The sequence below is a fragment of the Rhineura floridana genome, chromosome 11 (genome assembly GCF_030035675.1).
Source record: "Rhineura floridana isolate rRhiFlo1 chromosome 11, rRhiFlo1.hap2, whole genome shotgun sequence".
Lineage (NCBI taxonomy): Eukaryota > Metazoa > Chordata > Lepidosauria > Squamata > Rhineuridae > Rhineura > Rhineura floridana.
Genome location: NC_084490.1, coordinates 51,974,633 through 51,996,045, shown reverse-complemented (window position 1 = coordinate 51,996,045; position 21,413 = coordinate 51,974,633). Strand labels below are relative to the sequence as shown.

The 21,413-nt window shown below is 43.0% G+C and overlaps 2 protein-coding genes across 5 annotated transcripts in view; one reads left to right on the top strand and one right to left on the bottom strand.

Moving 5' to 3' along the window:
- MED1 (mediator complex subunit 1) overlaps nt 1-16,927 on the bottom strand; it is a 42,275-nt gene extending 25,348 nt beyond the window's left edge. For 2 of the 3 annotated variants that reach the window (XM_061588404.1, XM_061588406.1), the window contains exons 1-7: nt 16,692-16,927; nt 13,902-14,006; nt 10,115-10,224; nt 9,584-9,662; nt 7,795-7,849; nt 6,279-6,411; nt 4,748-4,776 (exon numbers count right to left, since the gene is read on the bottom strand). In XM_061588404.1, coding sequence (XP_061444388.1) covers nt 4,748-4,776; nt 6,279-6,411; nt 7,795-7,849; nt 9,584-9,662; nt 10,115-10,224; nt 13,902-14,006; nt 16,692-16,719 — 539 coding nt within the window. In that variant the 5' untranslated portion in view covers nt 16,720-16,927. The remainder of the gene's footprint in view (nt 1-4,747; nt 4,777-6,278; nt 6,412-7,794; nt 7,850-9,583; nt 9,663-10,114; nt 10,225-13,901; nt 14,007-16,691) is intronic. The other variant, XM_061588405.1, reaches the window with a different exon arrangement.
- Nucleotides 16,928-17,646: 719 nt separating this feature from the next.
- Nucleotides 17,647-21,413, top strand: part of CDK12 (cyclin dependent kinase 12) — a 42,220-nt gene continuing 38,453 nt past the window's right edge. For both annotated transcript variants that reach the window (XM_061588862.1, XM_061588861.1), the window contains exon 1: nt 17,647-19,876. In XM_061588862.1, the coding sequence (XP_061444846.1) occupies nt 18,816-19,876 (1,061 nt within the window). In that variant the 5' untranslated portion in view covers nt 17,647-18,815. The remainder of the gene's footprint in view (nt 19,877-21,413) is intronic.

Genomic DNA, 21,413 nt, shown 5'->3' with positions numbered 1-21,413 from the left:
AAGAGCCTGTGGCCCACAGGCTTTTGAATACTCTACCCCAAGAAGCCTGCCCTGATGGTGTTTTGGAGACTTCTGAAAACTATCTTGTTCTGGAGAGCCTTTGGGAAGAACTGAAGGTATAGCCTGAAACTGATTTTTTCTCCCTTTCTAGTTTTACCTCTTTAGTCCCCTTTTAATATCACTAACTGTATTTTAAGTATTTTTATCTATTTTATTTGTGTATGTGTGTGTGTGTTTATTTATTGTGTATGATGGCATTGTGAGCCACCCTGAGTACCCCACTGTAGGGTTGAAGGGTGGGATAGAAATATTTTAAATTAAAAAAAAACACCTCACTGGAGAGCCCAGAGGGAAAAGGGAGGACCTGAGCATAAGGCTTATCTGTAATGCAAAATGACAACTTTATGGTATGTCTGAACCAGCTCAGTGAGAGAGAGAGATGTTGTGTCTCTGCTACAGCACTGTCACTGTGTTCTTCATCTGTTGTGAGAGAGAAGCTTTGGGTCAGCTGTTTAAGGCTCCAGTCAGACTTAATTAGCCTACAAAAGGTCAGCAGGTACAACCTATTAGAACTTCAGAAATGGGAAACAGCAAGCTTAAAAGACTTGTTTTGCCAGAGTGATGTTTTAGAACAGGAGGAAGAAGAAAACTGAAAAGAACCTAGATGACAGTTTCTTGGAAATTCCATGTTTGGATATTGGATTCTTCTTAGCAGGTAAATAAGCATTGTTTTATGGTCTCTGACATGGACAACACATGCTGCTTTTTAAAAGGGTCAGAACCTGAAAAGTGAATGAGTATTCCCAGCTCTTATGCATCAAGTGTTGGCTTGTGTACGTTGTTGTGTGAAACAGCATACATTACGTTGGAGTTAAGTTGAGCAAGAAGACTTCTTCAGAGCATTTAAATCATGTAAGAGTCTTTATTAAGACATTAAAGCCAGAGGCTTAAGAGTAAATACATGTAGAGATTCTTCAGTCACCCCCCCCCTTCTGGGACATCTCTCTCCATAGATGAACACACTAAAAAACAGCCTCTCAGCTCAGAGGCATAATTCAGAAGAGCACAACACATAGTCTCTGTTAGAACTTTCCCAGTCGTTATCAGATGGCTACCATAGCAACGACCCTGGCAGTCCGTTCCCAGACAGATCATAGACATAACTCCCCCTTAACCACAGTTACGTCTTCACACTTGCAGGCTTCATGGAAAACTACTAGAGACAGTAATGCCAACTGGTCACCAGCCCAACAGCCCCCCTTTTTTCCATAAAGACTGCAAAATACACATGAAATACATCTCCATAATACATAGTCATACTGTCATACATTTCTACAATACCTCTTGCAATACATTTCAGTACATTGCAAACTTACATCTCAGTACAGTTCAAAAATTTATTTCTCAGTACAGTTCAAAACTTTATTCACTCAAACTTTGGTTCATTCCAAGCCTTGTCACCAGTTTGCCAAATTTCTCCTCACACAAAGGCTTGGTCATTATGTCAGCCACCATGTTGTTAGCGTCACAAAATTTTAGGTTAACAAACCCCTGCTGCACACAATCCCTTACGTGAAAGTATCTGACACTAATATGTTTTGTTCTCTTGGTATGAGCTTCTGATGTGGCTATCTTAATGCAGGTCTGATTGTCTTCATATACAGTAATCGGAAATTGCATATCAATGCCTATCTCCTGCATGAGCATTGCGAACCACTGTAGCTCATTACAGGCCTGTGACAGGGCCACATACTCGGCTTCTGCACTTGATGTTGCAACCACATTTTGTTTCTTGCTACTCCAGTCAAGGCATGACCCGTGCCACATCACAACTATGCCAGAGGTTGACTTACGACTGCTCAGCTCCCCTGCATGATCTGCATCCACAAAACATTCAAGACCTCCTGTCTTTGCTCCTGACAAAACCAGACCCTTTGTCTTCGTGCCTTTCAGATAACGCACTATCCTTTTAATCCCTTGCCAGTCAGCCTCTGAAGGATGCTCTACCTTCCGGCTTAAAATACTGACTGCATTACATATGTCTGGGCGAGACACCTTCACCAAATATTGCAATTTCCCTATTATGCGCCTGTACTTCTCAGGATCTGTACAAGGCGTCTCCTGCACATTCTGTTGGAAAGCCACAACCATTGGAGTCTTCACAACATTGCATTCTGTCATGTTGCATTCTTCTATGATCTGATTTATTTTACTTTCCTGACTCAATGTTATGCTTCCGTCTTCTGCACGCACAATATCCGTGACTAAATAGTGTGTGACAGGCCCCAAATTCTTTGTGTCCACCTGCCTGCCCAGTTGCTCATTAAATTCTTGTTCCTCTTGCTGCTCATGATAAAAATACATGATGTCATCAACGTAAACTGCACAGAACGTGGTTTTCATCCCCTGTCTCTTTATATACACACATGGATCTGCCTTGCATCTTTGGAATCCTATTCCATGCAACACTCTGTCCAATTTCTCATTCCAGCAGCGTGCACTTTGCCGCAGTCCATATATTGATTTATGCAGTTTACACACGAACCCTTCCTTTGACACAGAACCTGGAGGCAGTTCCATATATATCTCCTCTCTTAAATCACCATGTAGGAATGCCGTCCCTATATCGTAGTGATTTACACTCATGTTCTGCATCGCTGCCAGCTTCAGCAGCACACAAATGGACTCATGTTTCACAACCGGGGCGAAAACAGCATCATAATCTGTACCATGCTGCTGGGTGAATCCCTCGGCAACCAAACGTGCCCTGTACCTCTGTACTTCCCCGGAACTTGCTTTCTTCTTCTTAAACACCCATCTGCAACCTATGGCCTTTTTACCCATGGGTAACTTTACTAATGTCCATGTGCCATTCTTTTGCATGGCTTGTAATTCTTCCTGAATGGCCTGCTGCCATTTGTGCTGCTCTGCCTCAGGCATCAGCCTGATTGCTTGAAATGATGCTGGCTCTTCTAGTTCTCTGTGAACTTCCATCTGGGCAGTGAATACCGACGGCATGCCTTTTACGGCTGTCTGTTTACAGCCCTGACCGTCATTCCTTTTCCGCCCCATTGAACTCAAGGCATCAGCACACTTCACACCCATGGACATTTTAAACTGTGAGTCATCAAGGCTTCCCTGCATGCACACTTCAGCCCCCCTCATTATAAAGCATTGGTCTTTGTGGAACAAAATTGAATAATTACAACTTACCAGTTTGCTAACTGATAAAACATTATGAGCCAATTCCGGAACGAACAAACAGTTTGACATTAGTCCAAGTTTGTCAAATTTAATCAGACCACGTGCTTGTACAGATTTCCGTGATCCATCAGCAAGTAAAACATAGTCCTGCTCATCTGTAGACGTGTAAAACAGACTCCTGTCTTTAATTAATATATGGCTTGCTCCGCTGTCGACAAGCCTCCGTCCCTGGAGTTTCGCTTGACTGGACAATCTTTACGGGGATGCCCACGGGCCCCACAGGCAAAACAAGACTTCAGCCGCGGCTGCTCCCGCTTGTTTTCCTGTCTGCTTTCAGCAGCCTGCTCCGGTTCGGCACTTTTCTCCTCCTGCTTCCTGACAGCTTCCACCGGCTGGGCTCTCTGTGCCTCCTGCCTCCGCTGCCATTCCTGGGACAAATCCCATAGTCTGTTTAGCCGACGGCTCTTCTCTCACACACATCAGTTGAGAATCCGATAGAGCCAAGATTATAAATGCCTGCGCCCTCTGGTCTCGACGCTTCCAGGCCGCGGTCGGTACCCCCGGGGTTTTTTCCTCAATCACGTCCCATAAATCCTCTGTTATCAGCAAAGCCCTCATCCTCGGCTTCCAGCTGGCAAAATTCTTCTCATTAAGTCGTTCCATCGGCAAGCCTCCCCCAGACAGGTTTACAGCCATGTTGCTCACCTCCGTCTGGTTCAATCAATCAAGCTGCCCTCTCTGGAACTCCGTCTGCCTTTCAGACCAGCAACTTACTCCCGTGTAATGCGCTGTGGAGCGTAACCATCCTCTGCTACCACTGTTGGCTTGTGTACGTTGTTGTGTGAAACAGCATACATTATGTTGGAGTTAAGTTGAGCAAGAAGACTTCTTCAGAGCATTTAAATCATGTAAAGTCTTTATTAAGACATTAAGGCCAGAGGCTTAAGAGTAAATACATGTAGAGATTCTTCAGTCACCCCCCCTTCTGGGACATCTCTCTCCATAGATGAACACACTAAAAAACAGCCTCTCAGCTCAGAGGCATAATTCAGAAGAGCACAACACATAGTCTCTGTTAGAACTTTCCCAGTCGTTATCAGATGGCTACCATAGCAACGACCCTGGCAGTCCGTTCCCAGACAGATCATAGACATAACTCCCCCTTAACCACAGTTACGTCTTCACACTTGCAGGCTTCATGGAAAACTACTAGAGACAGTAATGCCAACTGGTCACCAGCCCAACATCAAGTAGCTGTATTTTACTTAAAACTAAGCAACACTGGGGCCCCACCCAATTCTTCACTTCTTCATTTCAAAGTCTTCAGCTCACCTACCCATTCCTGAAAAGCACAATAAGTCAGAACATATGAACACTCTTTATGTTCTAGATACCCAATATGACAGACAAGAAAATCCAAATGAATCCAGTATGCTGTATGAAAAATGCACAGGAGAAACGGTTATCAAGTGCTGGAAACTGCAGACATACAACAGAATTGCATGAGGTATGTAGCTAGCAAAGATAAAGAAACAGTACTCACCTTAGATGCTGCACCAGCTCTGGGCAACTCTAAAAAGGGAAAATGAAGAAATATGTGCCCTTGGTTGATTTGATGCAGATATGCTTGCACAGTACAATGGTGCTAACTTAAACTGTGCACGCCATAGTGGATGCCAACTTCAAGCAGGTGTAAAAACCCCAAATCTTTCCCGTAAGAACTCTACAAGATGTCTGGATAATTTAGAAGGCAGTCATCCAACTGCTGGCCTTCTTTTGGTTGGAGAGGAGATCATCCAGTGTTTGGTGCGCTACATGTTGACTGAGAAGAATGAGATATGACTGAAGCATTTTGAAGGATGAGATGAGTTCAAAATTATCCCAAATCATTATGTTGCTTGGACAAACAACCAAGAACAAAAGTTCAGGGGATAAAAAGAAAACAAAATTACAATGGTACTAACTTTGTTAGCATGCTGCTTGTATTACCCTAATAGAGCAAGGGGGAAATTCTCCCTCCTATTTATGGGTCCAAGATTTTATTATTAAAGGCTGAAAAATGCTGTCTGGGGTTTTGGAATAATAGGTAGAATGTGAAAATGGGACAGCTTATAACTTTTGCATAGAGATGTAAAATTTCCAGAAATGTTGAAGCCATGGGGGGCAAACAGTTTTTTTCTGTTTTTTTTCAGAAAAAATGGCAATTTTTGGAAAAATTGAAAAAATGCAATATTAGCACTTTTTACAGATTGAAAGTCACTGTTACTTCAGGGACATCAAATGTAATTATGTACAAGTTGGTTTGGCATAAAATTATAACATTTGGTATATTAAAAGTACATTTTATTCAAACAATTATTACAAATTGAATTTACTTTTTTAAATTTTTACTTTTTTGTAACAAATGTATCTACAAGATCCTGAACTGTAAGCAACACCTGAACTGTAAGGAACCTCTTTCATTTTGCCTGTTTATGAGGAGCAGGCAAAAAACAATTTAAAAAACCCAGAATGAACCATCAACATTAATAACAAAGAAAATTATTTATGTCTCCGGTAGTCTTCCACAGTGTCAAGCAGACATACAGCATCCATTCCCATAAAAAGAACTGAGAAAAAAAAAGGGGGGGGGACCAAGATACAATGAAACATTTTATTCATCATGCTAAAATAAAACATTCCATAATCCATTTTTTTCTTCATTTTTCCAATTTTTCCAATTTTGGGGGGGGAAACAAAAAAGGCATCAAAAAAACAGAAAAAAAAACATTTCCCCCAAATTTTCCCGGTTTTTTTCTGGGCCTTCACATTTCTACCTTTGCAGAAAGGATTGGGGAAGAGGAGTTGAGGGGAATTGGGCTGAAGGGATGGCTTCCATTCTGGAGGAATGGAAAACTAAATGCAGAAGTGAGTACATACAGGTATCTAGATTTGAGGAAGCTGCTGAGGACAGGGATGGTACATACTATAGAATGCCCTGTGCTCTTGGAATAGGGCAGGCTATAAAAAAATACACATTTCTACGAAAGGCAGGAGAAGGTAGCAGTTTGGTGTGACCTGCATACTCTACATACCACAGGGTTTTCTCCATGATGTGCCACTTTAACATCACACAGCTGTCCTGTAGGATCCAAATGGACTTCCACATAGAACATGTCTGAAGTTATGTAACATTCAGTGCCATTTGCACTAAGATGAGATCCAAGGCTTGCATACAGGGGGGAAAAATACTCTTCAAAAACGTTCATCGAATACCAGTCAACAGCACATCAATTAATCTGTTTGTACAGTATGGAGGCCTATATCTTGGCCTCTCCTGGAGACTCAAGATTGATAACAATGGGTTGGACCCAGATTGAGTTAGTTGCACTGAATTTTATTTATTTATTTATTTAGTGAATTTCCACTGAAATTAATTAGACTGAGGCTGCAATCCTAACTCAACTCACCCACTGTCTTCAATGGGATTTCAAAGTAGCCTTAGTTAGGGTTGCACTGGAAGTCATGATTAACTTGTCCCTTTAATTTCAATAACTAAGTACAACAACCAATATGGATGCAACCGCAATTGTCTGTGGTACGTACTTATTACATTTTTCTCTTTATAATCATGTGATCACTATTCTGCCACCTCCCTCCCCATCCATCCATGGCAGAGCTGAGACTGAACTAATATCCAAGTCTATGTCCAAATCATACATTTAATTTGCTAACACTTACTGTCACAAAAGCTTCAGCTTCTACTTTCTTAAAACTGAAGTATAAACAATTAACCAAAATATAACACTTTTTAAAAAAAATTGGTTGTAATCTCAATCAGCTCTTAAATATATGTTAAGGCACAATGTGCTGGCCAAAGAGCTGTTAGCAAAGGAAAGAACTGATATTTATCAGGAAACTATATCTTCAAACACATTCAAACAGCAATGATTGTTTCAGAACTGTTAGATATGGTTGCCCTGGTCAGAAAGGAGTTAGAGGGAACAAACCCCAATTATTTCAATGTGCCTTACTTTCCAAAGCAAGCTTCCGTTTTCTATACAATACACAGCAAGCATTTATTTAACTCGGTGGCAGGGAATCTATGGCCCTAAGTATGTTGTTGGACTACGATTCCCATCAGTCCCAGCCAGTATGGCCACAAGTCAGGGATGACTGGAATTGAAGTCCAGCAATATCTCAATATTTGACTAGCTCTTCAAGGATTGCATTGTCAGGATGATAACCACACCAGAGCTTCAAAAGAAACAAAACTCTACCTCCTACCCAAAAGGGAAGGGATCGGTCAATGCAATTCAGAGAACAGGGGATCACAAGCAAAGAGCTTGCAGCTAGGTGCTTGTAAATCAATCCAAGAAACTTAAATGAGCAAGTCAAACACCGTAAGGGTATGGTATGGCTCCAAGGTCACTAGCTTGAATCTTCAGTGTATGATTGAAACAGGCTGTATTCCTTGCAACTGGTTTGAAGATGCTACAGTGCTGGCATGTAGAAAACTGGAAGCTTCTTGCAGCAATTCAAAGTGCTAGTAAGCCTTGTATGACTCTTTAAAACTAAACAGGAAACACCTCTTCTGAGGTATGGACTCACCCATTTTGTCTTGCAATGGATTCTAAGCGATCGGTCATGGCAGGTAGAGATGTCACTAGGAGGAAGACAAGCTTGTTTAGAGCCAAGTACATGTGCAGATTTATTCAGATCTAAAAATCTCAACAGATGATATCCAATCAAGTCATACTCAGAGTAGGCCGACTGAAATCAATGCCCTTAAGTTACTCTAAACTGAAAGGGCACGGCAGAGACAAGGAGTTTTATCTCTGCATCTGCTGGGCAGTTGGAATTTTAACTATCTGACAGAAAAGCTACCATCTTTCACTGTCCCTTAGCAGCTCTGAGGTGGAGGAATGGCCAAGGCACTTCCATCTCTCTCTAAACTTATACCATGTTCCAAAGATGCAGCACAAACAGTTCCAAGACAAGATCCTGCCTCTTGGTTGGTCATCCAACATTGCAGACCCTTACCCACCACTCATGGAGATAAAGAGTAAAAATCTGACTTTGACCTGACCTAAGATATGTGTACAACAGGTAAGCAGCTGTCTTTACATTAATAGTGACAGGGTGCTCCGATTACACTTTATGTCAAGTAAGTGGCAGAATTACATCCTCCTAGGAGTGGCTATTTGAAAGATGGAAAGCCAGGAGAGCAAACTATGCAAAGATACAACATACTTGTGTTTCACTTATTGTAACATACTAGCAAGGCCGGCTCCAGGGATGCCGGGGCCCTTGGGCTTGCCCTGGGCCCCAGCGTGTGTGCGCGCATGCGCGCCCCCCCTACTTGTCTGCTGTCTTTTACCATTGGTGGTTCCCTAGTTCGAATAATTGGTCAGTTGCCTGCTTCGGATGGGGTTGTATTCCCTCTGAAAGAGCAGGTCTGTAGTGTGGGGATACTCCTCAATTCATCTTTGTTGCTAGAGGCCAAGGTGATCTCAGTGGCTAGGAGTGCTTTTTACCAGCTTCCGCTGGTAAGACAGCTGCAGCTGTTTCTGGACCAGGATAGCTTGACCACTGTTGTCCATGCGCTGGTAACTTCCAGGATGGATTACTGTAATGCGCTCTATGCTGGGCTACCTTTGAGGTTGGTCTGGAAGCTGCAGCTAGTGCAAAATGCAGCGGCGAGACTGCTCACTGGGGCGCGAACATGTCACCCCACTGCTGAAAGAATTGCACTGGCTACCTATTAGCTACTGGACTAAGTTCAAGGTTCTAGTTTTGGTGTACAAAGCCTTATACAGCTTGGGACCAGGATACCTGAAAGACCGTCTTATCCCTTATATACCCAGTCAGTCACTGCACTCTGCAGGTGAGGGCCTCCTACAGATACCATTTAATCAGGAGGTCTGTTCCATGCAACATAGGAAATGGACCTTTAGTGTAGTGGCACCTGCCCTTTGGAATTCCCTCCCCTTTAATATTAGACAGGCTGTTATCTTTTTGGTGCCTACTGAAGACCTTCCTCTTTCAAGAAGCCTTTTAAGTTGAGACCTTATCCCACTCGGTGTCTTTGTTAGAATTGTTTTTTAATATGTTTTTAAACCTTTTCTTTTTTTAAAGATGTTTTTAAGCCTTTTTAAAAAATGTTTTTAAACTTTTTTTAAAATATATTTCAAAGTCTATTTTTATGATGTGTTAAAGTGTTTTTAGTGCTTTTGTTTGCTGCCCTGGGATCCTACTGGGAGGAAGGGCGGGATATATCTATATAAAAATAAACAAATAAACAAACAAACATGATGATTATCCTAATACAGATCCCTCTTAGTCATTTTTTTTAAAAGTGCAAACATTTATTTCCTAGGTTTCTGAAGGACCTACCAACCTTTTAAGGCCTTCTGCAAAGTTTCTAAGCAGCTGACAAGGTTCTGGTGACCTCCAGAGTTCATTACAACTCGTTTTTCCTATATTCAAAAGACATGGGGGAGAAAAAAGTAGAGAAAGCATTCTTGCACATTTAGTGATACCATGAAAGAAAAGCAACAGCTAAGAAATTGGGACATTCAACTGCATTCCTGGAGGCTTCTACTTTCCTTGCACTGGAAAATCAAGTCCTATGGATGCTGTAAATGGAGACCGCCTATCTCCCCAAACACTATCCTTGTGCATCATAAAGCTACACCAATGGCACATTCTAGGGAGTGTTCTCATTTCACATGGAACAGCAGCAAAGCTGGGTAGTGCTGTAAGAATGGAGAGCATACAACCTAGAATCCTCTGTAACTGCTGGGATTTCTTAGCAAATTACTGTCAACAATGTCCCCTCAAAATAGGAAATCTTGACAATTGCTGCTTTAGAAGGATGTTAAAAGAGATTTTAACAGGTATTCCTGTCCAAAATCTGCTAAACCCTCACCATAACTTGCCGGACAAGCTTCATGGTTTCTGTCCAAGGTCTGCTGTTGGGATTAAACTTGACATGAAGCCTTTCTAGGAGGGAACTCATCTTATTCAGTTTCTCCGCTTCTATGAGAGAAATTGCAAGTCAGTCAAGCATGCAGTGTATTTGAATCTCAGTTGAGAGATGCAATTCATCCTTCAATTTTCCTCCATAACCCCTAAAGAACACTAAGGCTGCAATCCAATACATACTTACCTGGGAGTAAACTCCATGGAGCTTACTTCTGAGTAGAGTATTGGATTGCAGCCTAACTAGTGTTAAGTAACCCTGGGTAGAGCAACATAAGCACCTTGCAAAACGGAACCATTCTTTGCAATAATCTCAACATTCAATGGCCAATGGCACACCATGATCTATGTTCTCCCCAGCCCTTACCTATATGTACAGGGAGAGTGATCAATATTGTGGTAAAAGTAATTTGTATGACAAGGCTTACCAAAACTGATAGTGTCATGCACTGTATCACCAAACCCAGGACGCAATAAAAGGGATTATTGTGAGCCTTCATCAGCAAGCAAAGTTTGCATCACAGTATTTAACCTGCTTCAAAGTATTTAACCTCAGCATTGCCTTAATTTAAGATGACATTTCCTAGGCTAAGAATGGAGTGGCTAGTGCAAATGGGGAGTGGGGGAAATATAAAGTTTTTTTAAAAGGACAATATAACTTGGTGAATTTGCAAATAGAAACCCTCAGATTTAATCTTCAGTTAAAGGATCTAAACTTGTTGGGCTGAAAAAGACTTGTATTTGTTGGGATTGATATATTTTCTATTAATGATTTCTATGAACACCTGTGAGTCTTAAATAGTGCAACCCACCCTGAGACTTTACAATAGGGCAGGCTAAACTAGCCTATTGACCTCACAGTGCCATAACATCCAAAATGCACACCAGTGTCATTTTTGACACAAGACAGCAAGCATTTCTGTCATGAAAACTCAGAAAGCAAATTAGGTAGCATCAAATATGCCAATCAAAGCATCTGGAAAGAAACTTGTTACTGAACAATTTACTTCTTTTCTGAGTGGAAGCATAAATAATCTTTAAAGCAAAGTTGTAAATAACAACTCACCTGACTGCCTGTGGTTACCTGGAGGTAATTCATACATAACCAGGCAGGAAGGTTTTACAAAAAATGGTTCTTTAACCTCACAAATGACTAACAGGTACATGCTGGCAGACAGCCTAGTAAGTTAGTAACTTTTCTTTCTTTAAAGGCTGTCTTAAAAGCAGTCATTTTCAAATTGCTTTCCTAGGAGACTCCCAGAGCACAGTTTGAAAACCAGGTTTGATAAAAATCAGTTACAAATCACTAGCAGGGTTGATTTGATTTAAATCATGATATAAGTTGCTACTCTGAAGGACTTAATTTTAATGATTTAAATCACAGTTCAAATCACGTGAGAAAGATTCTATTTAACCATCATTTTAGTTTATTTATTTATTTATTTTATTAGATTTCTAAACCGCCCTATAGCTTTCTAGCTCTCAGGGCGGTGTACAAAAGGTAAAAACAGATTAAAATACAATAAACATGATAACAATACACTGTAAAATATAGAAACAAAATCAAAACAAAGACAAATTAAAATAAAATTAAATTAAAATGCCTGAGCAAAGAGGTCTTTACCTGGCGCCGAAAAGATAACAAAGAAGGCGCCAGGCGTATCTCATCAGGGAGGGCGTTCCATAGCTCGGGGGCCACCACTGAGAAGGCCCTAGTTCTGGTTATTACTCTCCGGGCCTCCATATGCGTTGGAACCCGGAGAAGGGCCTTCGATGTCAAACGTAGTGAGCGGGCAGGTATATAGCAGGAGAGGCGTTCCACCAGGTATTGCGGTCCAATGCCGTTAAGGGCTTTATAGGTAAGAACCAACACTTTAAAACATATTGGTAGCCAGTGCAGCTGGGCCAGGACAGGGGTTATATGATCATATTTTTTAATCCCAGTAAGAACTCTGGCCGCAGCATTCTGCACCAGCTGAAGTTTCCGAACCGTCTTCAGAGGTAACCCTACGTAGAGTGCATTACAGTAGTCCAATCTAGAGGTTACCAGAGCATGGATAACTGTGGCAAGGTTCTCCCTGTCCAGATAGGGTCGTAGTTGGGCTACCAGCCAAAGCTGGTAGAATGCATTCCGTGCCACCGAGGCTACCTGAGCCTCCAGAGACAGGAGCGGATCTAATAAGACCCCCAAACTACGGACCTGCTCCTTTAGGGGGAGTGTAACCCCATCTAGGGCAGGTCGGACATCAACCATCTGGGCAGAGAACTCCCCCACCAACAGCATCTCAGTCTTGTCAGGATTGAGTCTCAGTTTATTAGCTCTCATCCAGTCCATTATCGCGGCCAGGCAGTGATTTAGTACATCAACAGCCTCACCTGAAGAAGATGAAAAGGAGAAGTAGAGCTGCGTATCATCAGCATATTGCTGGAAACGCACTCCAAATCTCCTTATGACCTCACCCAGCGGCTTCATATAGATATTAAAAAGCATGGGGGACAGAACCGAACCCTGCGGGACCCCATATTGGAGTACCCAGGGATTCGAGTAATGCTCCCCAAGCACCAGCTTCTGGAGACGATTCTCGAGGTAGGAGCACAGCCACTGCCAGGCAGTGCCTCCAACTCCCAAGTCCGCAAGCCGCTCCAGAAGGATACCATGGTCGATGGTATCAAAAGCCGCTGAGAGATCTAGGAGAACCAACAGAGTTACACTCCCTCTGTCTCTCTCCCGACAGAGGTCATCATACAGGGCGACCAAGGCTGTTTCTGTACCCAATCCCGGCCGAAAGCCCGATTGAAATGGATCCAGATAATCAGTTTCATCCAAGAGAGCCTGGAGCTGGCGAGCGACCACACGCTCTAAAACCTTGCCCAGGAATGGGATATTTGCTTCCGGTCTATAGTTGTCAAAATTTTCAGGGTCCAAGGAGGGTTTTTTTAGGAGCGGTTTCACCACCGCCTGTTTCAGACTAAGTGGTACCACTCCCTCTTGTAGAGAGGCATTAATCACCTCCTTGGCCCATCCGGCTGTTCCATTCCTGCCAGCTTTTATAGCCACGAGGGGCAAGGGTCCAGGGCAGACGTGGTCGCCCGCACCTGTCCAAGCACCTTGTCCACATCCTCGAGCTGTACCAACTGAAACTCATTATTGTTTAATATAACCTTAATACATATTCAGGAATGTAGGTTTCAGTAGAAGTTAGGTACATGCTAAGCAATTCTGAATTGTTTTCAGATTAATTTTCATCAAAAATGGGATGATAATTGTCATTTTAGTACTAAACCAGAATGAACTTGTGAAGTCATTCAGCAGATGAACCAGCTCCGATGGTTCAATTAATCATGATACTTTTCTCATGATGTGCCAGAATCATCACTACCACAGACTTTTAAATTGTACTAATAAGGTTTATTCTTCTACTTAAGTTTTCTTCTTCAACAAACAACAACATTAACAAAATGCACAAATGGATTTTTGAATGGTTAACTATTTCAGTTTTTAAATAAATATAAAGTTCTTTAAAAAATAAAATTTAGGCAACTTCAACCAAATCAACATGAGAAACTTAAAATATTGGATGGTATGGTTAACTCGGTCATCTTCTTCACCTTTGTATTTCTTGTTCATTGTCTGGAAAAAAAATACAAGCTTTCCTGCTTTTTCAGTTCCCAACTTATTTCTCAATGTAGAATGAATCAGTCCAAAGGAAGAAAAAATTCTCTACATACAGTACCTGCAAAAGAGGCTACTGCTGTTAATTGCTGGATTACCACTTCAGTGGAGGTCTCCTCCCTCCTCAGATCTACTCCATCTCTGTAAACCGCCCAGAGAGCTTCGGCTATGGGGCAGTATATAAGTACAATAAATAAATAAATAAATAAATAAATAAAATCTCCCCAAATTTTCTATTCACTGATCTTCATTGACTGGTGTTAACATATTCATAGAATATAATTAGAAGTTGTATAATTAGTGTGCATGATGATATTTTTGACCTAGGCACTTTTTTTTACTGATTGTTTTAAGAAAATTTTGAAATCCAATTTAAAGAAAAATAATCCAATTTAAATTTAAAAATCTTTAAAAAAATTAATATTCAAAAATCTTTTAAAAAAATTAATATTCAATAATCATTGATTTTTTCAATCCTGCTCATTAGTGATTTAAATTGTGATTTAATTATTAAAATTAAGTCCTTCAGAGAAGCGATTTAGATCACGATTTAAGTCAAATCAACTCTGTTGAAAACTGCTGTCTTAGACGTCTACAAGTTGGTTTTTGTAAACCCAATTATCTGAAGCAGTTTAAAAAATGGTTACAGGTGCAAAGCTTTCTGATGGGGCCCTTTTTATTTACAATACACAGTTTTAGATATTCCTATTTTTCTAAGTATCTTTAGAAATGCAGAAGGCATTAACACCACTGAAACCATCTCTATTTTATTAAAGATATTAGGCATGTAATTTACAGGGCTGGAAAAAAGTTTCAAATCCCTAGGCAGCTGCTGAGTGATAAGTGGTAACAGCACATTTCTGGATGGTAACACACCAGCAACTTTGCCTTTCCTTGACATTTCTACCAAGGAACATTCTATTCCCAGCTTAATATGATATATTACCTTATATTAAGACTATTGGTCTGTCTAGTCCAGTACTGTCTATTGATGGACAGTGTTCTTCCATGGTCTTGGTCAGACAAAGGTCTCCTAAAGCCCTGCTACTGGTCTTCTAACTGAAGATGCCAGAGACTGAAACTGAGAACTTATGCATGTACTGCATGTAATTTATTACTCAGCTATTGCCCACTCCCATCATAAACCTTAGAAATCTACTCTTCACTGTGCATTCTGAAAGGCAGTAGATAATGGCTCCATCTAGCACACCCCACATACGCATCCTGGGGCAGCAGGCTAGCCAGTGCTCAGAGGCAAATGAAGGCCTGGAAGGTCCTCTGGTTCAACTTAACAGGAAAATTAACGTATACTAACTTTCTCAGATTTAAGTAAGTCTTCACCCCCATGAAAGTCGATTTCTATAAAGCCCACTTTGTTGGATAATAATAATAATAATAATAATAATAATAATAATAATAATAATTTTTGTGTCGCCTATCTGGCCGAAGCCACTCTAGGCGACGTACATATTAAAATTCAATAAATTCAATATAATTACAGAATAAAATACAATGCAGTCAACACTAATGCAGGCGTAAAACTATGTAGGGCAATCAGGAACAATAAACAATCACAGAAAAATTAGCCCACCCCGGAGATCCCAAAGGCCTGTCCAAAGAGCCAAGTTTTTAAGGCTCGGCGAAATGTATCCAGGGAAGGGGCATGGCGAAGATCAAACGGGAGGGAGTTCCAGAGAGTGGGGGCCGCCACTGAAAATGCCCTCTCTCTAGTCCCCACCAACCTAGCTGTTTTCGTTGGTGGGACTGAGAGAAGGCCCTGCGTGGCTGATCTAGTTGGGTGGCTTAATTTGTGGTACTGGAGGTGCTCCTTCAGGTAAACTGGGCTGAGACCGTATACGGATTTAAAGGTTAACACCAACACCTTGAATTGGGCCCGGAAAACAACTGGAAGCCAATGTAGATGAAATAACACTGGTGTGATGTGATCGCGGCGGCGGCTGTTTTTAAGCAACCGAGCCGCCGCATTCTGCACCAGTTGTAGTTTCCGGACCGTTTTCAAGGGTAACCCCACGTAGAGCGCATTGCAGTAGTCTAATCGAGAGGTGACCAGGGCATGATAGAAGACTCTAAGGCTACAGTCCGAAACATGTACTAGGAAGCAAGTCTTACCAAATATAGTTAGGTTTACTACCAAATAAACATACAGCATAGGATTCTGTTGTACATCCCCCCACCCTTCTAAGTTTTGGACATTTCATCAAGCCCCTTTCCATCTACATCACAGGCTATGCCTTACAGCAGGGATAGGAAACCTGCAGCCCTCCAGATGTTATTGGACTCCAACTTCCACAAGTATAGCCAAAGGTCACGGATGATGGGAGTTGGAATGCAGCAACATCTGGAGGACTACAAATTCCACATCCATGGCTTAAAAATTAGAAGGGGAGAGGAAGGAAACAAGCAACAAGAAGAGATTTAGCACTGCGTGAAATAGGGGAAACGTAACAAGCTTGGTGGGTTTTTTTTTCCCTTTAAGATGATTTAAAGTGTAACATGCGTTATGGACGCTGTATAGAAAGGAGGACCTCTTAACCCCGACTCCAATCTTCGCACAGATCCCGGGGAATTAAACCATTTCGCCCGGGAGCTTCCGAAGCTTTCCCGCAGCAAACGTTATGGGGGGGAAACTTTGACAGGAGGCCCTAACGATATCCACAAACCCCATGCTCGGACCCCCCCTTCCCTCAAAAATGCACACGTCAACAGCCTTCTAAGCCCTAAGGGGCCCATCAAAGGGCCGGCTTCCCTATGAAACTCGAGCAGTCCCACCTAAAGCACTTGCAAAAGGAGCGAGAGCTCGTCTTACTTCTCACCAACCCTCATCACTCACCCTCGGCGCCCCCCTGGGCCGCCTTCATCCCTCAGGAGCGTGGTGGGGCGGGAGAGGGGCCAGCTGCCCCCCTCCACTCTCCCTCATGTGGGGGGGAGAGTACAACAGCCCCAGCCAGACCCTCTCCCGATCTGAGGAGAAGCCCGAGATTCAGGCAAAAGCAGCAGTTAGCCTCATCGGCTATTCCGCAACAACCGCCATCCCGCTGCCAACCGCGCGAGACTGCCCCTCGCTTCTTCTCGCGGGATTAGAAAAAGGACAGGGGGCGGGGAGAAAAGAAGCTTTACAAGAAAATCGGGGTCGGGGGGAAGCCAACCGGCAAAGACACGAGAAAACTCTCGCGAGATTTGGACACCCCCTTTCTTTTAAAGGACGCATGTTTTAGCACTCAAAATGAACAGCTGGCCTTTGTTGTTATTGTTTTAAGTGCGAAGACTCGTAATAAAGTTTTGTTGAAAAATGTGGGTGGACACAGTTTCCCCAGATTCGTAACTAATCAGCGGTGCTTTGTATAACGGCGGTGTTTACGAAGTGGCCCAATGTGTTTGTTGAGAAAGAGGAAAGTGAACAGAGAAAACGGCCACTCATAAATGTTTGCTCACTTGCCAAGGGGAAAATCAACAGTAACGTTTTATAGAAAGATATAAGATATCACCACAGCTACTTTTTGCTGAGTTTCAATAAACTTTGTTGAAAGGGGAGGGGGGAAATGAATGAATGGAATTTCCTGGTTTCTCTTTATAAGATTTGTAATTTTTCGTAATAAAATTTTCTTTAGCAAAAACACGTCTCTGGTGATCATCAAATAAAGTTTTGTTGAATGAGAAAACCAGATCCCGCGAGATTACGAAAGCAAGGTTCATGTGGTAAAACAAAACAGAAAAAGAGGAGCAATCTGTCCCCCACTTCCCCATTTGGTTTCATTGTCGCCGTCGCGAGACTTCGCGAGCCTCCTTCTATATGCGCCTGCGTGCGAGAGAGGGAGCGCGCGCACGCACGTGCGTGTTCTCGCGGTATTTGGAGAAACAGGAGCAGGTAGACAGGAGTTGAGGGAAGGAACCCCCGAGCGGCTGTGAAGGAAGCCACGGCATCGGCGGCCAGGACGAGGACGACGACGATTTTTTCCACATTCTCGCGAGAGTTGGTGGCTAACCTTCTCCCCTGCTCACTTTTCTACCTTTCTCCCCCCACCCCTCCCCCACCCCAACCTGGAAGCGGCGCCGTTCCGCACTGGGAAGTACTAGGAAGAGGATGGAGATTTCAGCTTGGGGGCCCCGCTAGAGACTCGGGCTCAGGCAGGGGAACCCCTTCAGTAGGAGCTCGTTGGCCCTGCCTAAGGGGCCCGGGTTTTTCCACAGAGCCAGGCGTTGGGGCGAGTGGAGGTCTGTACACCATCCTTCTGCCTTGTTAGGAACTTAGCCAGTTTTGAGGTAGCAAATAAATCCGACCCACACCCTTCTTTCTGTAGGGACTCGGGGCCTTGAGTTGTGGGAGGGCTTCCCCAGCCAAGGGAAACCCATTGCTTAAATAGTTGGGTGGCTTACAAACGAAGGGGCCTACTACTTAAGGAACTCCTGCTTCAGAAGACTGGGAGTGAGTGGGCTCTCTTTCCTGAGCTCTTTTTTTTGGGGGGGGTAGTTGGTTTGAGAACCGCCAGCTTCTTGCCCATTTACAAAACTAGAGACCTAGGAGTATCTCACCTAGGCCTCCTGGAGTGTTTATACTCTGACACTAAGTGGTCAGCTGTGATCTAGAGGTAAGGAAAGGTTGGGTACTTGCTGAGGGTCTTAACTACCCACTGCTTCCATCCTGCTCTTGAAGTCTGAGAGCAGAAGACATCCTAGCAAGTGTTATTTATTTCCTGTTCAAAGGGTTGAGGTAGCTCTGCCCAGAGTTTTAGATCTGCCTCTTAGACAACTTACCTTGTAATATTATAGACTTTAGACCCAATCCCTTGTAAGGCAACCACATTCACCCACATGTAGGAGAGAGTAGTGTGGGTTGAATGTAGGAAAGATAACAAAAGGGAAAGCAGCCCTTCTGTTGTGGAAGGGAGTATCTTAAGGTTTAGAACTTGGGGGTTTTGGAGGATTCCCCCCTCTTTTCAAGCACAGTGGAGAAGGAATGCCAAACCCAGAGAGACATGGGGGTAAGAAGGATGTGGGAGGAGGGGGGTCCTTACATCAAGAAGCAGTGTCCAGCAGTGGGAGCTCAAACAGCAAAGAGAGGCACCGGCTCTCCAAACATAAAAGACACAAGTCCAGGCATTCCAAAGACTCACCGTTTGGGGTCCAAGAAGCAGGAGCACCGCTCGGCAGCATGATCAAGCCATTGGTAGAATATGATGATATCAGCTCTGACTCGGACACCTTTTCAGATGAAGCAGTCCTCAAGGTAGAACGCAAGGAGAATGATGAGAGAAAAGGAACAACGGAGAGAAGTGACCGGCTACACAGGCATCGGCATCACCAGCACAAGCGGGTCCGTGAATTGATGAAAAGCAAGCTGGTAGACAAGGAGAAGAGGCTGGACAGGAACCACGACTCCTCAGGCAAGTTGAGTTCCACCAAGGAAAGGGTGTCGGGGACTTCCAAAAAGCTGCATGAGGAGAATGATGACCATTCATCTAAATCATTCAAAAGCAGTAGTAAGGATTCCCGGTCAACCAGATTGCATAAGGAGAAGTCCAGGAAAGAGAGAGAAGCAAAATCTGGTCATAAGGACCGTAGCAAAAGTCACCGGAAAAGGGATGCTCCCAAAAGCTACAAATCATTGGACAGTCCAAAACGGAAATCCAGGAGTCCCCATCGCAAGTGGTCAGACAGTCCCAAGCAAGATGACAGCCCCTCAGGAGCATCCTACACCCAGGACTATGATCTTAGCCCTCCACGCTCACACACATCCAGTAACTATGATTCTTACAAGAAGAGTCCCGGTGGGTCGTCACGGAGACCATCAGTCAGCCCACCATACAAGGAACCTGCTGCATACCAGTCCAACATGCGCTCTCCCAGCCCTTATGGCAGAAGACAACGATCAGTTAGCCCATACAACAGGAGGCGTTCATCTAGCTACGAGAGGGGAAGTGGATCATACAGTGGCAGGTCCCCCAGTCCATTTAACCGAAGGCGCTCTAGCAGTCCTTTTGTTTCCAAGCGATCACTGAGCCGGAGTCCTGTGTCCAGGTGTGTGGCCTTTATCATTAATCAGAAGTATTTTGTCTCTTTGGTTCAGATGGTGCTACTATCCTCAAGACAGATTAGAAAAATGTTTGGTTTTCCCCTGTAATGCAGTTAATTTAAGAGTACAAAATCTTGCTTGCTTGTCTTGCAGCAATGCTATGATTAGGTAATTATTATTTTCACTTTATTCATCTGGGGATGTGAGATTGAAAGGTAACAGAGTCCAGTTAACCATTGAGACACTGGATCAGTTCAGATGTCATGCTAAACCAGCATTCCCCAGCCTGGTGCCTTTCAGATGTTGTTGGACTACAACGCCCATCATTTCCAGGCCTTGGACCATGCTGGCTAGGGCTGATGGGAGCTGGTAGTCCCAACTGTAGCTGGAGGGTAGTTAGTTGGGGAAGGCTGCACTCAATCATAGTTTAGCATGATGAGAATGAGTGCAATGAGCCGTGGGCTCACATGCTCCTCTTCTTGATCCTTCATGTTTGAGCGGAGGTGTTTAAAAGCTTTCACTTCTGGGTTAATTTAACTGCAGCTTGTCATGTCACCTTACCCGACAAAATGTGGCTTTTTTTGAAACAAACCTACTTGAAAACATGTGTTAAGAACAGGGCTGTGGAATCGGAGTCATGAAGTCGGAAGCAATTTTGGGTAGAGTCAGAGTCGGAAGCAATTTTGAGTCGGAGTCGGTAGAAATGTACCAACTCCGGCTTCAAAATAAAAATAATATTTTAATATTAATATTTTAACATAAATCAATATACATTTGCCATTTATGAAGGAGTCGGAGTCGGACAGTAGAAAAATAGAGGAGTCGGAGTAGAAGGTTTGACGTACCGACTCCACAGCCCTGGTTAAGAAGCTGGCTTGTTTAACATATTATAGTTAAAATCAACCACAGTTTAGGGTTCAGTCAATATGCTGAGCTGTGGCTAATGGAAATTGGAAGCAAGAGTTTTCAAACTCCTTGCAGCTGCAGACGAAGAGAATAGGGGGCAGTGTGTGAGCCTGAGGCACACTGCAGCTTATTCTCATCATGTTAAACTTGGGTTTAGTGTGACATCTGAAAATGGCCAATGACTGGACCATGTTTTGGACATAGTTTCTGAACTGGAAAGCCACAGTCCATGTTGTGGGTGTCAGTTGAACTACAGAGCTTTGGGAGATGCACAGAATGGGCAAGTTGGTAAATATCTTCTACTAAAACTAGCTTATATGAAATAAATATGCAAGTTTACCTACTCCAGCCTAACCCTAAGCACACTGAGTAGTATTCGTACAAAGTGAGGTACACTGAAATCAATAGAACTGAAGTCTCAGATGGCAGTGGTATTCATGGTGCCCATTTCGCTCAGATTTGTGCCTGTTACATGATTAGCAGGTCCCACTGGTTTCAATATAATCTCCATTTAATTCTGCCTTGGATAGTGCCTTTTGTCAAAATAGGATAGACAAAAATGAAATCTCCCCCATATGTGTTATAGAGCTACAGTGTATGTAACCTGGATCTCATGATTTGTGTGGAATTGTTTCC